General features: G+C 34.5%; 1 protein-coding gene across 1 annotated transcript in view; it reads right to left on the reverse strand.

The window, feature by feature from the left end:
- Window positions 1-17,091, reverse strand: part of RNF17 (ring finger protein 17) — a 113,964-nt gene that overhangs the window by 65,545 nt on the left and 31,328 nt on the right. Inside the window, exons 7-16 of the mRNA XM_043477807.1 lie at window positions 16,246-16,417; window positions 14,994-15,070; window positions 14,632-14,706; window positions 10,830-11,134; window positions 9,878-9,967; window positions 8,165-8,323; window positions 4,347-4,536; window positions 3,358-3,526; window positions 1,841-2,031; window positions 712-853 (exon numbers count right to left, since the gene is read on the reverse strand). Coding sequence (XP_043333742.1) covers window positions 712-853; window positions 1,841-2,031; window positions 3,358-3,526; window positions 4,347-4,536; window positions 8,165-8,323; window positions 9,878-9,967; window positions 10,830-11,134; window positions 14,632-14,706; window positions 14,994-15,070; window positions 16,246-16,417 — 1,570 coding nt within the window. The remainder of the gene's footprint in view (window positions 1-711; window positions 854-1,840; window positions 2,032-3,357; window positions 3,527-4,346; window positions 4,537-8,164; window positions 8,324-9,877; window positions 9,968-10,829; window positions 11,135-14,631; window positions 14,707-14,993; window positions 15,071-16,245; window positions 16,418-17,091) is intronic.

The following is a 17,091-nucleotide window of genomic DNA, read 5'->3' on the forward strand; positions in this document are numbered from 1 at the left end:
CAGGTGACAGGCTTTGAGTGAGTCCAGCTCAGTCCTGGCTCTACTCTTTTGTAGCCATGTGACCTCTACAAGTTGCTTCAGCCCTTTGGTTAGAGTTCCCACTTCTAAATGAAGGTAATAGTATCTTCCTTATAAGATTGATGTAAAGATTAATGAGTTAATTCACACAAAGCATTATGGCCCTCAGAATGCATTAATTCATACAGAACATGGACACAAAGAGATCAATAATGATGAACCTTAATGCTGGTAGCTATCCAAAACAAACCCATCAGTCATATATCCAAATAGACAATGGAATGCCTTTAACTGGAATCTATTTTAGTGTTCAAATTCAGAATATTACCTAGCAATAAATAAATCTTCATACATTATCAGATATGGGTGTTATTTTATTTTGATCTGCCAGTTCTATATGCTCTCCTGGTTTCTAGATTTCAGAAGGTAGCAAGAAATATTTACACATTAGGGATCCTTCATTTTCCTTCCCCTTCATATTTTCAGTAACTTGCAGGATGAAGATTTCCTTCAATTTACTATGAATCACATGAGTTTCTTGTTTAAAGTTGCAGCTATGAAGAAACTTAAAATTTATGGAAGGCTGACAGCAGTTTGTTTGCTCTAGAATGCATACTGGGCACTCATTTACATTACACATTTTACTTAATATTTGAAAAAATACTTTGTCTCAAAAGACCATTATATACTTACCAACTGAAGATAGAAATCAGAAGGACTATTTATATGACAAACCATAACTGAAACATCTGTCATTTCTTTAGGCAAAATAGGTAGAGGATAGTGTAAGGTCGTATTTTTTTCAGAATGACGTCTTGGTGTTTGAGATCTAAACCTAATTAAAAGCATAATAATTAAAAGCATAAGCAAGAGCCATTTTCCTAAGGTCTCTCTTCTCTCAGTGAATTGATACGAAGAAAAGACCTGCACATATACTGATTTATCTACCAAGAATATTTCCCCAATCTAATTTATAATATTTCTTGGCATTATCTTTAATTATCAAATGAGGATAAATAAGAGGTCAAGTCTCAAACCTCAATAATTAACCTTTAAGTTTGTTGGAGCATTTTTCAAAAAAAAAAAAAAAAAGTTTGTTGGAACATTTTTCAGTTGGGCCTATATTTTGTACTCAAAAGTTTCTACTCTTTTGGTTGACTTGATACTCATGGTCTATGGCAGCACTCAAGGAAGGCCAGCTGAGGGGTTTCTGTGGCCCCTTCCAGCTACAATACCCTACTTAAATTTTACAGAATGCAATCTACTTGGGTGACTTCCAGACTCCTGTTATTGCTCAGGACAGAAAGTATCTTCCATTATCTCTGTGGTTACTTTTTATCTCTTTGTTCATCAGAGAAGAGAAAAAAAAAAGTGTAAGTATCTGCTCTAGATTCATATATTAATATAGAGTGGTGACCATGATCTTACTCCAAAGCTTAGAAAATTTAAATAGGGAACTGTTAAACACTAATTCTTGAAATCCTAATGGAGCTACTTATAAGGTTAACTAGAGTCTAAAAAAAAGTTCACTATCTTACAAGTAACTTCTATTTTGAGCTACCTTAATGTGCCTAATTCCTTAAATCAAATGATCTGAATCCAATTTTCACACAACTGTACTTAGAAAACTCTGACAGAGATACCTTTAAATTCTCAGAATATGTTATAGTGTGCTCCCTGATAGTCTAGTGCTTAGGATTGGGTGCTCCCTCTTAAAAGTATGTTATAGTTCACTTTAGACCGCATGTTTTTTAAAGGTAAAATCTGTTATTCCTATCTAGCTATAACCTTGAAGATATTTATGTTTTAATAAGTTACCTACCTTGCTAGTTCCATAAAAACTAATGCATCTCTAAGAGACACAGGCATATCACTGCTTATTTTATTTGTTGGTGGTTTCTGCAGATCTACAATAAGCACACCATCTTCCTCTTTAAAAACTTTCATTAAAACAGCTTTCTTATTTACCATTTTCAAAAACTCTATTTTAGCTTCTTCTCCCCAGCCTTCACTCTATGGAAAAAGTAAAATTTCAATGTGTTCAGTAATTCTAATTAGCTCTAAATGGTACAATATTGTAGATTTAGCTTTCTAACAGTAAATCTGAGCAAAGGCACTGAACCAACCATAGATATTTAGAAGCAACTGGGCCCACAAACCCAAGGAGGACAGTCTTTATGTATGTACAATGTACAAATCATACTTGGATTTTATAAAGGTGGTCTCAAGGTGACCATAAGCTGTTGCACTTCAGGACTTAGTTTTACTTGTGAATATTAATATGAAAATAATAAATAAAAATTTAAAGATAAAAGAAGTATTGACATACAAATTTTTCCCTTAAATGATGAGATCCAAAAGTAATTCTAAAAGTATAATGGAAGCCATATAATACATTAGATATTTATAATCATCATCATATGCTTAGTTTCCATTACTAGCAATATACGAGGCACATGCTACTTAAATAATAAGGAAAAATACTCACCCATTGAAAAAAACAACAAAAAAATTGTTTTCACTGACCTTTGAATCTTTAAGTACTCACATTTCAGGGTTCAAAACCATATATTCCTTAAAAATAAAAAATTTTCTAAAGATTTTATGAACATAAAAAAGTGAAACCTACTCAGAATAGATAAGTGCAAAAAAAAAAGTTTTATCCATTATAGGATAAAATTAAAGCCAAAATAATTTTGAGAAAAACATCAATGCTAATATTTTCATATGTTTCCTTTTATTTCTTTATTCATTTGTTCATTCTTTCAAATATTTACTGAATGCCTACTGTGTGCTAGGTGGTTTGCTAAGTGCTGTAATACAAAGATGAACAAAGGCACAGATTCCTGCTTTCAGACTTTCTAATAATACAACTGCTTAACAAGTATTCTTACACACAATTTCTGTCTTCTAGGAGTTTAAGATCTTTCTGGGGAACAAATACTCATAAATAATACAAAAGCAGAATGCAATATAGTTAATAAGTAGTGAGCAAAGGGTCATGCAAATAGAGAAGAGATGTATAGAAACATATACCATACCACGTCAAATTTTTTTCTCTCTCCATATTTACTTGACTCTAAAATTTAGTGGTTTACTCAGATATTCACCCATCATTTAGTTCATATATACATATTCAGTATAATTTCCCATTAAGATCAATTTTGATTGTAGAAATGGAAGTTCAATTCCTTTTTCACTTGCACCAATAGTTTATTATGCAAAAGGTATTTAACAAGTAACTGGTGCCATGAACCTACATTCAGTATCTGAACCCAAAGCGTAGTTAAAATTGCAATATTTGGCCCCCAAACAAGAAATAATTTAAGTCTCACTTACTGAATTCTGTGGAACAATGTCTTTCAATGAGCATGGATGTGCTAGTGGCTGGACATCTTTCAGCAGTTCTTCAATATATGGCTCAGACTTTCTCAGAACCAGACATAAGTCATTTAGTACGACATGCTGCTTAGCAATGTGCTCTGATCTCACATGAGTGTCACCAACCCTGGGAAGAATTCAAGCAACAGTTAATGAAAATAATGCTTCAAGCCAAAGGTTGCCTTAGCCCACAAAAGGTATGCATTTCTACACATTCTCTTTTTAAGTTAAATCTTCTAAAAAGTTATATTCTGATTCATACTATCTCATTATATAGATTCAATCAATCTTTTAAAACCACAGACACTATTTCTATCTACAGAATACATCTCAACAGATTTTATCTGGATTATCTTTCATATACCTAGTGAGTTTAAACTTAAAAGGCATAATGACACACCCAAACAGCTATATATTTGTTTATAAAGCTATGACCATTTAATAAAATGTCCATGCAAGAGTTAATACTGGTTCTTACTACAAGAACATTTTCAATTTGCTTTATTTTGCTAGAAGACTAATGGAAACATTTCTGAACACCTAGAATGAGCTAGACACTATGCCACTTTAATATGCAATAATGAAATTAAAGAAATATGATTAAAAATTTTACTCAATCATCTGGCAACTAACAATTTATTTAAAAGAAAGAAAATTTGTGTGCTTTATTCTCTGCTTTAAAGCAATGTAGAAGACTATTTAAGTTTGAAACATCAAAAAGTTATTTTTCTAAGCTCCCCATCTAGTAGCACTGATAAAGTATAATACTTTGCTAATTTAGTAATGAGTAAGACAAATTTCAGAGCAAAATAAAAAGTACATGTCTTGGAAGTGAAGAAGGATAACTTATTTCTACCTCTTCCTATTTTTCTTTATTCTTTAGTACTTCCCCATCACAAGTGTTTCTAAGTAGGCAAGGAATATATAATACTTATAAAGTAACATACCCTGCAACAATCAGCACTTCAGAATTTCCAAAATCTACCATGAAAATTTGTATTAGTGCAACTTCATGGACTGAGAATTTGGTTGGACTACAAAGTTTCCTAATACTTTCACTTCCCATTGGAATTAATTCAGTAATAGTTCCTCGACACCACATTCCATTTTCAATACTGTTGATAAATATTCTTGCACCTACATAATGGAGACAAATGATTATCAATGTTTACAAAGAAAATATCTAATTACCTCTAATTTACAAACAAGTACATTAGATTTTATCACAAAAAAGTCTTAACTAACTTATTAACTGGTGATATAGTACTGAGTCAGTGCTATGAGAGGGATTAAAGGTAGTATATACAGAAACTTGTGACCTAGACAGGAAGGCAAAAACAGAGTATCAAGCCAGCAGTCCTTTATTGAGGACCTGTGTTTTATGATAAAGATGAGTAAGACTGTCCTGCTCAAGAAAGGAGAGGAGACCACATCCCTCAGAGCCAAGTGTGGTGCACCCCACCGCACGTCGGGACTGGGTTCCAGTGTGGAGAGCCCTTCGTCCTGGGACATGGGGCCTGGCTGGAAAGGTGGTCACCCCCTCGACCATCATGCATGGCACATTTGTGGGGAACCTAGTACTAAACCATTTGTAGACGACCTGCTTCTGGGTCAGGGTTTCCGACGTAGCATATCAGCTCCCTTGCTGCAATCTACTGAAAGTCAGCCCTTAACACAAGGGTTTGTAAAAAAAGACAGAAGAAAAAAAAAAGAACAAAAAGAAATCTAATTGTTTCTTTAAAAAAAACAAAGGAGAGGAGACATGCAAGTAAGTGACTATCAATCACTGTACTTATAACAGTAAAGATCATCCTTGTACATGTACACACACACACATGTACAGATACAGACATACTGAAATCTATAAAATACTTAGGTAGCATAAAGGAAGATGCAATGACCTTCTCTTGGTAAAAGGGAAGTAAAAGTAAGGAAACCAAGAAAGGCAGAGCGTGAAAGGCAAAAATTAAGAAATTAATACACAGTGGAGTTCAGAAAAGGGGAAAGTGAACCAAGGACCTAACAGCAGAAGAAGACCTTACGGAGGGATCAGATGAATTACAAATTAATAACCAGAAAAAAAAATCAAGTTAGAATGAAGCTCGAATTTTTACTTTTACTATCTGCTCAGCAATGTTCTCAGTAGTTTGTGTCTGAATTTGCCTTTTCCCCACAACAACCCCACAGTTATGCTGCTTCCAGCCCATAGGTAAGGAAACCAGGCAAAGAGAGGCTGCAAATCCAGCCCAAGCCACATGGCTACTTAGAAGAGGGAGGAAGAGAACCCAGGCAGTATTGGAGCCCATCCTCTTAACAACTGAGCTAACATCAGAGATGAATTTGGTAAGATTTGTTCACTTACCACATAGAGAGAGGCTGCAAAATCCCCTCTCCACATGCTAATAAGAACAGGTAGCTCAGGGGCACACAGGGTAACCTTTCAAGTTCTACCAAAACCTGTACTTGGCCTTGAGACTGTCATCAACCCTCCTCTTATGTTGATACATCATAAAACCAATATTGTTAGATTTAAACTATATTCTATTAAACTATTCTTTGCTGAAATGGGTGAGATAAAAGCCTATTGAAGCCATTTGTTGTTCTTTATAATGAAAAGCTCAGGTAGAAAAAGGGAACAAGAGGATACTCAGCTAGAACACTGTATTACATTTCTTCCCTTAACACTAATTTCTCAAAAGATAAATGAGTATGTGAATTATGTGTATCTACCTTGAAATAATTAATTATCCTTGACAACTTAAAGAATGGTATTTTGACTTTCTTAGAATATTTTCTGAAACTAAACTGAGCTCTTTTATATATAGAGAATTATTTGCAGTCATTAAAAATTTAACTATATTTAAATTTACTGCTACACTTCCCTCCTTAGACATTCATAATTTAAACACTGTTTTTTAACTTTAAAAATTATTATTCATTTTATGAGAAGTATATGATGATTCTAATCTTCTGATATTCTGATAAGCTACAAAGATCAGCTGAGAGTTAGCAACACTTTTAAAGAACTACTAATATAAAGTTGGGGCTTCTCTGATGGCTCAGTGGTAAAGAATCCACATGCCAATGCAAGAGAGGCAGGTTCGACCCCTCGGTCGGGAAGATCCCCTAAGAGAATAAAATGGCAACTCATTGCAGTATTCTTGCCTGGACAGAGGAGCCTTGAGGCTATAGTCCATCAGGCCTCAAAGAGTCAGGCACGACTTAGCGACTAAACAACAACAGCAACAAATATAAAGCTGAACAGATAATATAGTACTTTTTGATATCAGTTATATACAGGCATTGAATGATATTAATAGAATGAGAAAACGCTCTACTAATAAATTAAATCACAGCTTCATTACAGAGTATAATCATATTTAGTCAACAGTGTTATAAAGAAGATATTTGTAATGAAAGTCTGTACTGTATGTACTTAGTCGCTCAGTCGTGTCCGACTCTTTGTGACCCCATGGACTGTAGCCCACCAGGCTCCTCTGCCCATGGGGATTCTCCAGGCAAGAATATTGGATAAGGCTGCCATGCCCTCCTCCAGGGGATCTTCCCAACCCAGGAATCAAACCCAGGTCTCCTGCACTGCAGGCGGATTCCTTACCATCTGAGCCAGCAGGCAAGCCCCATGAATACTGGAGTGGGTAGCGTATCCCTTCTCCAAGGGATCTTCCTGACCTAGGAATCAAACCTGGTCTCCTGCATTACAGGCAGATTCTTTACCAGCTGAGCTACCAATGAAAGCCTCATTTATGGCAAATTACACACAGAATTAAGATGCATTGATTAAATTTACCAGCTACCCTCTGTGTGGCACTAGGAAATAGATGCACTGCCCTGCATCCATCTCATTCAGATGTTCAATGACATCTTCAACATCCATATGTGAATAGCAAGGGATGATATGCATGCTACAAGGAACACTTAGGGAAATACTTTTCTCTAGAGACAAGGGGACAAATTATTTAACCCATTATAGATTTTATAATTTTAAAAATCTCACCATACTGCATAATGGAGTTTTTGTGTATATTTCACTCAACAGTCAATTTTATGTCCATCAACAGATGAATGGATAAAGATGTGGTACATATATACAATGGAACACTGCTCAGCCATAAAAAGATCAAAATAATGCTTTTTGCAGCAACATGGTCAGATTAGATTATCATGCAAAGTGAAGTAAGTCAGACAAAGATAAATACCTCATGAGATATATAACTTATATGTGGAATCTAAAATATGATATAAACGAACTTTAGTGAAACAGAAACAGATTCACAGACCTAGAAAACAGATTTGTGACTACCAAGGAAGAGGGCGGCTGGGAGAGGGATGAAGTAGGAGTTCGAGGTTAGCAGATACAAACTATCACGTACAGAATGGATAAACAACAAGGTCCTAGTGGGAACACAGGCAATTATATTCAATATTTGGTGATAAACCATAATGGAAAAGAATATGAAAAAAAGACAGTAAGTTCCAAATTACTATGACTCCAATTAGACTTGGCAAATGATATGTATTAAAAACATTTGAATTATGTATACTGTATACCATAGTAATATTACTACCATGATACCTCTGAGCAAAAAAGTTTAATATTTAACTAATTTACCTAAATAAAATTTAGCTTATGTTAAATAATTCCCAAAGCTTTATACCTGCTCAAATCTGTATTATAAAAAGTCTACATGAGTTGCCAAGTATTTAACTAAGCTTTATATTTTAACTTGGAATAATATTTCATTACCTAGCTCCAAAACATCTGAAGGATCAAGGTGTAAATTCTTACTGCAAAACTGATTCACCTTCCTTTCCAATACTGTTGCATCTTTTATTTGTGAATACTTCCGAATATAGAAGTGGCAAGGATGTATTACATGGCTTACAAAAACTAGCTCTGGAGAACCTGGATGAGAATTTTCAAATCACATTAATAAACCAAAAGTTAGGAAAGAATTCACAAAATTTGAATGCAGTATCTTCTAAAAGAATGTGTCCTGTAGCACTGCAAACTCTAGAATACTTAGGCCTCATAAAAGAGTAACCCAAATCCCAAATAGTAACCAAACATAAATAAATTCCACTTTCACAATGATTTCTTTAGCAACCTGAACTGTGAACATTTGCAAAATATGTTAAATAAGTGGAATTGAAGTTCACATATGTACCTGAGTTAGTTAGGTACCAGAGTCAGAGTACATGCTATAACTATACTGCATAACAACAAAACTTCAGAATTTATTCATAAACATAATTAGAGCTCAGAACCCCAATGACAATGATGTTTCTAGTATTGCTACAAAAATCCTGTATAAACTACACTAAACTGAAGGAACCAATAATTAGCTCATGGCTGCTTTGACTCCTAGATCTTACCAGGCTAGAGAGGTATGAAAAAGTGTCTGGGAAAACCAACATAGTGAGCGGCATTTAGAGGGAGATGTGTATGTTTTGGTGGAAGTAAGGGTGGAGTAGAATAAAAAAGACAAGTAGAAACTTTTTTCATATAGTAATAATTAAGCCAAGTGTTTTTACTGATATGAAAAAATCTCCAGAGTATGATGTTGAAGAAGGAATTAAGGGACTTTCCTGGCAGTCCAGTGGTTAAGACTCCACACTTCCATTGCCAGGGGCACAGGTTTTATCCCTTGTCAGGGAACTAAGATCCCACATGTTGCATGGCATGGCCAAAAACAGAAAAAGAAAAAAGAAAGAAAAAAGAGAAAGGAAGGGAAAGAACACAGCAGTGTGTATGGCAAGCTATGTTTTATGTGCAAAAATAAAAACTAAGAGTCAGAAAAATAATACATGTGTATTTGTTCAAACAGGCATAAAGAAACTCTAGAAAGGAGGAATAGACTAAATGGAATGGGAGTAGATTAGGGGAAAAGGGTCAGAGGGTATTTAATATATTTAATTTTTAAACAATGCAGATGTTCTAATAAATCTAGTAAGTTATAGGAGGAACTGAAGTATAGATACAAGATAAAAAACTGAACAAATAGGTCATTTTACCTATCCACTACAGATCGTGAAGAATAACACCCATACTGAGGATGAGGTAAAGCAATATGTATGTGTTACTGGGGAGACAGCTGAAGGAAGTGTTATAAATTTCAGAAATGTTTTTGCCAATAACAGGCAGGATTTTTAACATTAAAAAAGAAGTTCTGGGAATTTCTTTGGCAGTCCAGTGGTTAGGACTTAAGAGCTCTCACTGCCATAGGCCTGGGTTCAATTCCTGGTGGAGAAGCTAAGATCTCACAAGCCATGCAACACAGCAAAAAAAAAAAAAAAAAAAAAAGAAAGAAAAGTTTTAGTTATTAATAAAATTCATTTTACTGTTTCGCTCTCTGTAAGTTACTTATATAACTTTATACTTTATATAAATTTATATATAACATAATATTTTTTATATACATCAAACTCTGCTACATCAAGTTCAGAGTTGTTAAAGTACCTGTTTTTGATCCAAAAGAAACAGATGACTTTTTCTGAAGAGGCTTTTTTAGATATCTAGTTGTCTCAACAAAATAATCTGTGAAGCATGCTTCATCAAAATAGGAAATAAAGGCAACTGTGTTAGTTTTATTATGTTGATAATGGCATACTTAACACACTGTAAAAGCAGCTGTACTTGAATTTGGCAAAATACTGGATTGGTTTAGACCCTTATGTATCAGGATTACTGAGATAACCAATGATAATAATAACATAGCGGAAAAAACAGCTTGTCTTTTTTTTTGTATCATTCTGGGAAGTCAACCAATGGAACAGATTGGGAATGGGGACAGAGCGGGTGGGAGAAGAAAACCAAAGCTGGTCTTGAAAGTGGTCCTAAAGACGACTGACAGTGTAACTACACCCAGCAGTATCTCACTGACGTTGATGGTGAGAAAACCAACACTAGAAATCTAATCAAACAATCATGATACATTTAAACGTTACCAAATAGATGCTTCTATATATTACCCGGGTCTCCCGCTTTACCGTCGGAGCCACTAGGAAAGACCAATATTCATGATAGTTCATTTTTATAAAGGATTGCATTTCAGGACAAAAATTTAGGATATTCTGTTCTTAAATTTAAGGAAAAAGTCATCAGACTGCTTCTACTAACACCATTTACTTAATAGTATTTTCATCTTTTATAGAGGTTTGTATGTGGAATGCTAAAAAGTCAAATACACTACCTAAATCAAATATTAGAGTTTAGCTATATTATTGCATTAAAAATAAAAACTATCCTAACTTTGGAAAATGTGAAAGGAGTGGCATGGGATCATCTTTACTCATAATGAGATATAAGATAATAAACATATGTTTGTTAAGGTCAGGGACAAACAGGTATTAATTTTGTTTCAAATTCCAGACATGACTTACTGTTTCCCTGTTTTTGTATTTTTACTCACTTTCCAGGTTTTCTTCAATAATTTCTTCAATGATCACATCAGGGCTAGATCCCACCTGAGGTAGAGCAGCAATGGTTTTAGGAAGTGTTGCTGCAACAACCTCTTTCTGTGGCTGCAAGTCAGCTTCCAAATGCATGTCTTTGGTTTCCCATTGTGAAGAAGTCAGTGGGGCTTCATTACTTAGAACAGAAATATCAACCTTTTTCTTTTCTAGTGATAGGTATGTACCACCATAAGAAAATTCCTTTTTACAATTGTATTTCTTTTGACCATTCTTTTCCATTTCACTTTCTTGAGGATCACATCTGTTTGAAAATACAGAGGCTACTTTAAATCCTAATTTTTAGATCTACTTTAAAACCATTTCCTATCCACATGACAGTACTGTGACACATACAAAGAGTTAAAGTTGTACAGGTGTCCCATGGGTATTTTTAAAAACAGCAACATTGAAATAATTTATGTACTATAAAATCCGGTAATTTCTACTAGAGTTGTATAACCATCACTATAACTTCATTTTACAACATTTCATTATCCCAAAAGAAACTTCTGCCCATGGAAGTCCACAAGCTTTAAAAGGTCAACAACAGAAAATCAATGAGAAGTTGAAGAAAGAACTTGCCACAGTCATGTCACAACTATCTGATCCTAAAAGAACAGTGGATACGGTTTTCAATTTTAATTGTTTAAACTTTGATTTGGCTCTGGTGTTTGATTTTAAACTATGCTAAGATTATTTCTCTCAATTCACTAGCTTAAAGTGTATGAAGCACTGTGAGGTACAATCCTGAGACAATTTCTAGAAACCTACATCGAGGGTTAAAATGATGATTAGTCTGAATCCTTTAGGTATGATTATTCAACAGCCACTAACCTGCAACTGATTATTCACTTCACTCCATATTTTTCTATCTTCACAAATCCACACAGATAAAATCTATCAAATCTACAAATACAAAATTCTATCAAAGAAATGAGATTGAGTCTCAGAAGCCTCTATTCTAGTTAACCCATGAAAGTTTTAGCTTCTTCACAGATCCCCATATAAGAAGCCAAATGAAATCAGAAATAAGAACCTACAAAGCCAAATGAATTCAGCAGACCTATTTTGTCTCTTAATATATGTTGACTAAAGGTCCAAACACCTCCTAAGTACACATATACATACACAACTTTGTAATCTAAAACATTTCTTTTTATACAACTCTTATCTGACCTTACTGAGACATTTAACATTGTCAACCAACTCTCGCCTCAGAAACCTCTCCTCCTTTGACTTCTAGAGTATCGCTCTCTCTTGCTCCCTCTTCATTTCCTTTGGTTTGCAAGTTACTCTTTCCCTGTCTTGAAATTTAATATTTTTCTAGGGTGCTGTCCTTGACCCACTTCAATATCTGTTTTCACTATGCAAACCCATTCTTTAATTACCACCTGTCATCAGTAGAGGCAGGCTACAGTGATACTTTCCCGAAAATCTAGGGAGAAATTTAAAAGACTTCTGAGTTAAACTTAAAACCATGGCAAGATCAGTACAGACACTTCAAGATAATACCTTTTGGTATTAAAAATATTTGACAGTAACCATATTCAAGTTATGAAAACATCTAGAAGAATGTACTGACTGGAAAGGATGATCATCCATGAAAGTGCAGAAAGTCAAGTCATAGAGGCATACAGGGGCCAGGGCTCCGTGTGTGGGCAAGATGACTCGAGCCAAAGGCCTGGTACTTGAGGCCTCTGGCAAGGTCTTCCCTGTGGGGTCAAGGAACACAGCAGGCTGACTAGTACCAACACTCTTCACAGCTATTTGATATACCTTATTCCCTTTATTCCAAAAAAACCACAAAGCAATTTCTGATGATTTGGCTTTCTGTGTCTGTTTGGATACTGGAAAAGAATGCCAGCGTAAGTATTCTATTAATAGTCCCTGTGGCAAATCTATCTGCCCCTTAAATTAATAAACTGGCATTCAGATCATGTGTTAGTTTTGTGAACTTGGCTTACATGAGTTTACCTGCTTTAGAGTAGATCTACTCATGTCTGTTTCTGAGCTTGTAATGCTGTGGGCCAGGCCCTCGTTAGTTCCCCAAAGCAATGAATGTGATGCTTCTTGAGGGATGATTTCCCGAGGAGCCATACCACCTTCAAATGAATAAACTTATTTTCTTTTGGGGGTTTCTAAGCCATTTATATTCTGACTACTCCAAAACCAAGAATCAAATCCTGTAACTTCCCTCCAGAGGTTTCTCCCCAGATACCTAGTAAACAATAGGAACTCAGCATATCCCACTATCTTCCCCTCCCAACTTTTCTTTGTATATTTCCAATCTTGGTAAGTAATACCACAATTCATCACCTCAGTCACCAAAGATACACCTATAAATCATTGGAATGCTTCCCTTTTCCTCATTTCTCACACTGAAATGATTACTAAGTTTCAGCACTTTTCCCTATTTAGCATATCATTACGTATTCCTTTCCAGTGCTACTACCTACATTTGGTTTCTCATCATTTGCTAGGCCATATTTTATATATATATATATATATATATATAAATAAATACATAATATTATATGCTAGGTCATATAATAACCTAAGCCATCCTTCAGCTTCCAGCCTCATATTCTTCCAAATAATTCTCTATGGTCACTAGAGTTACCTCTTACAAATGTAACCTAATTACTTTTACTTTCATTCTGAAAATCTTTTAATGGCTACTATTTACAGCTGTGCTATCCAACATAACCTTCTCTGATAATGAAATTATGCTGCACTGTCCAATATGATAGTCACTAACCAAATACAGCTACTGAGCACCTGAAATGTGGCTAGTGCAACCAAAGAACTAAAATCTTCCATTTTATTTAGTTTTAATTTATGTTTAAATTTAAATAACCACACATGGCTAGCAGCTACCATATTGGGTAGCACAGGTCTAGGAAATAAAGTTCAAATACCACCAGAGCATACAAGTTTTTAGGATTCAGCCTCTATGTATCCTCTGTCAAAATTCTACATGCAGGTTCCTGAATACAGTATACTATCTCACTGCCCAGCAATTTCTTTCTGCTAAGATGCTGCCTCCCTACTGTGCCTTTCAACTGCTACTCATTTTTCATGAATGGGGGAAAATCAAACCTGCTCTTTCCAAGTCCCCTGGTACCCTGCAAAGAACTGATCATTCCCTTCTTTTGCATCTCCATTAGACTGCACATTTTACTATCAAAGCAATTATGTACTTTACTGTTTACATATGTCATTCTTTATTTACTGTAACTTCTCTGCATAAATCTAAATATCGAGGGTGTTATGTCTCAGTGGTAAAGAACCTGTCTGCCAATGGAGAAGATGAAGAAGACGCGGGTTCAGTTCTTGGGTCCAGAAGATCCCCTGGAGAAGGGAATGGTTACCGACTCCAGTATTCTTGCCTGGGAAATCCCATGGACAGAGAAGCCTGACAGGGCTACAGTCCATAGGGTTGCAAAGAGTCAGACATGACTGAGTAAACACTTTCACTTTTCAACACTTAGAGGCTAGCACATCAGTGTTCAACGCTGGCTGAATAAATGAACCTCAGAGATGACACATAAATCATTGGATACTAATCCTTTCTAGGTCTTTTAATTCTTAAATATTTTATGTAGCATTAATTTACAGAAACCATTTTGCCCTTACATTATTTTTCAGCTTTTGAATCAACATTACACTAACAACCAATTTTTCTGTTTGATCTAATATTTCTGTCTCTTAGGCCATATCAGACACTAATGGCATGTTGCCATTCTTATAAATACTTACCTTGTTGAATCCTCAAATTCAATCTTTCCCATACTGCTGAACATACAGATGATCTCACTGCAATTCATATTCAACCTAAAATTAAATACTTAGCATAAAAAGTGTTCTAATACAAGTTTATTACTTTCTCTAATAAAAATTAGCTAACATTAAAAACTCTGAAAGAGCATTTAAACAACTTTTTAATTCATAAATCACACTTATTTTAATTTGGTTGCTAATCTGGGAAATATTTTTGACCCAAATTTTCAATTTATAATTGCTAGTTATTTTAATAAATATAGGTTCTAATACATTTTTATACTTAATTACCAGACTCTTCTGAATTATAGATTATTTTTATATGAATTACAATTACTTACTTGGGAGAGTTCCTTAGTTTTAGAGAGCTGACTTGTGACAATTCACTCTCAAATGTTAACTTCAAAGTCCGGATAATCTAGAATCAAAAGAGAAGTATTGCTCATATGTGCATTTTGTTTTGTTACAAATACTGTTGAAACAGAGTAAGATTTTAGAGGGAAAACTATACTCTTTAGGTATTTCACTAATGTGCTCAGGGCCTGATTTTAGGCAAGCAAAGGGAGGGATGCAAATTTCCCCAAAGAAATTTAAAATCTTTTGGAGATGTGTATTAAGATATAACAACAAAAGATAACAACTAATTAATAAATGGGATACAGCTACATGATCAGGGGAAATTCTGATCACATTCCTTGTGCACCTGCACTGCTGTCCTCAAATGTTTCTCCCTTTTTCTGCCCCTATCTTCCTAATGTGGCTAGCTAGGGTAGAGACCAAATTTTACTTTTTTTCACCCCCTAATGTTTCATGTATAATACACAGTAATAGACTACTACTGTGTAACTACAGTTAGATGGAGGCCTGGTCAAGTAAGATGGTGCAAAAACTTTAAAAGTTCAAGACTTTGGAAGCAGGTAAACAAAGGGCTTCTATTTTACACCTCAGTTCAGTCCAAACATCTGATTATGGGGAATGAGGTCCTGAAGATTCCAAGACAATAGAGGAGGATCTATACCTCAAGGGAACAAGACAGAAATTAGCAAAGAGGACTGATGGTAACCCTTTCCCAGTAAACAATCTCGCAAGAAACATGTTTCTATTTTTGCCCAACAGGAGGCACATGATTAGATAACAGGACAGGGTTGAAGCGCCTTGTTTCCTGACACAGAGTCAGGGGTTGGGAGAAAAACTTAAACAGCATTTTGATAAAATTTTAAGTTAAGAGTTGATAGTCATACCTGTCTATAAAAACAGAGTCTTATTTATTTTGCTACTCTTATTTGTTCTAGTTTTTTATTCAAGTGTCCTAGAAACAACTTTTGACTTAATGTCATCCTACTTGTTCTCAGATTGTGTGTTATAAAGACTTTACTGCACCATTTCCCTAAGTGGTAAATAATAATAAAAGGCCAAACAAAGTTATTAATGTTTATCTTAGAATTTAAACGCCTAAGAATTCTAAATTGATGCCAATAAAATTAGGATAATCTGAAAAGAAAATTCTTGCAGTTAAGTCTTAGATATCATATTCCAAAGCAGGTAAAGTAAGCTACCACAGAAATCATTCACATTATGAACTAATAAAATTACCTGATTTAGGTCACAATATATCCTTAGAGAAGGCGCAGATTTTAATTCTCTTGCTATCTTCATAGCTGCATCCAAATCATTTTTTTTCGCTTCGATGCAGCTTTTAGTCACTATTATTTTTGATAAATAATTGTCTGTATTTCTTACTAATTCTTCACACAGGCTCTTCTTCCTTCATTTAAAATTAAGTTATTTTTCAATATTTCATGAACAATTTTATGAAAGCAAATTTATCATAACTCAAAAGTATCGAAAAGGTAATTTCAGTTTCATGAACTTAAATTTTAATATGGTTAATGAGGCATTCAACCGAACTGAAACCTGTTATAGTTGAAAGCTATGTATATGTAACCAGAGAAAAAGAAACTTTTGTAGAAGAATATAGTTATGTTCCAGATACAGGTGTCACAGAACTGCAGAGGTAAGACAAACCCTAGACGAATCTACCACTTTTAAAAGTAAGAGAAATCCTGGCTACCTTGCAGTCACTTGTGCCATTACAATGACATATCTGTATTCATTTCTCATGAGGATCTACCTGCACATTTTAAAATTTCATAGGCAGATACATATTACATGAATTTGAAATAAGACTTTAAAACAGACTTCACCAAATCAAAACTTAGATATCAATTAACTATAATCTTCAAAGCTATCAGTTATGAAACTGAATAGTTATTCCTTCATTACTCAAAAACTTTTGTACCTATAGTGGAATTACTTTATTATGGAAATTAAGGTATTTTGCACCAATAATTATTGCTCATTTTATTCATCTTGTAAATGAATAAAATGATTTCTTCAAAATCAAATCTGGCTTCAAAAAAGGGGAGTTTGCCACACTGA

Source organism: Cervus canadensis, chromosome 9 (genome assembly GCF_019320065.1).
Source record: "Cervus canadensis isolate Bull #8, Minnesota chromosome 9, ASM1932006v1, whole genome shotgun sequence".
NCBI classification, from domain to species: domain Eukaryota; kingdom Metazoa; phylum Chordata; class Mammalia; order Artiodactyla; family Cervidae; genus Cervus; species Cervus canadensis.